This window comes from Fulmarus glacialis, unplaced genomic scaffold (genome assembly GCF_000690835.1).
Source record: "Fulmarus glacialis isolate BGI_N327 unplaced genomic scaffold, ASM69083v1 scaffold462, whole genome shotgun sequence".
Lineage (NCBI taxonomy): Eukaryota > Metazoa > Chordata > Aves > Procellariiformes > Procellariidae > Fulmarus > Fulmarus glacialis.
The window spans coordinates 12,530-13,133 of NW_009199511.1; the positions used below are offsets into that span (position 1 = coordinate 12,530).

The following is a 604-nucleotide window of genomic DNA, read 5'->3' on the forward strand; positions in this document are numbered from 1 at the left end:
AGACGGATCCTCACTCACCTCCTCCGGGCCACCCTGCACTTACGTGTTGCTATATAGTACAAAAAGCAGTTGGGTGTGATTTCATAGTGTCGCAAGGTCAGGTCATCCTGCATCTGTCTCTTTTTGTAGATCAGCCTTCCCCCGTCAGGGGTCAGGGAGGAGTCCCGTGCGTTCAGCTTGGCTTTAAGCTCCCACACACTGTCATCCAGAGACACTCGCACTGCAAATGTTTTGTGGGACAAAGTCCTAACGAAGACGCAGAACTCGACGGGGCTGTCGGCTGCAGGCTGCTGCTCCGCCATGGCATCTCTTTCAGCCATCCCAGAAGATCCGAGGCTCCGGCTACCTCACTTCCCAAGAAACTGAAAGTGCCGGGTGACGTCAGAGCTGACCTGCTATCAAAGCGCCTTCACGCCTCGGCTGAGCGCTCCTCCTGGTCGCGGCCCTCGCGTCTGCAGGCTCCACCCGTGGGTAGTTCTTTTAACAGCAGTGAAAACTACAGCTGAACAGCCCAGTTAAGCCTCTCATCTCATTTGGAGCAGGGAGCAAGGAATTAAAGCTGTGCGTCGGAGGGCAGTGAACCACCTGGACAAGCTCAGGGAGT

At 55.6% G+C, this 604-nt stretch overlaps 1 protein-coding gene across 1 annotated transcript in view; it reads right to left on the minus strand.

The window, feature by feature from the left end:
* CARD8 (caspase recruitment domain family, member 8) overlaps positions 1-302 on the minus strand; it is a 10,710-nt gene extending 10,408 nt beyond the window's left edge. Inside the window, exon 1 of the mRNA XM_009573256.1 lies at positions 44-302. Coding sequence (XP_009571551.1) covers positions 44-302 — 259 coding nt within the window. The remainder of the gene's footprint in view (positions 1-43) is intronic.
* Positions 303-604: the final 302 nt, after the last annotated feature.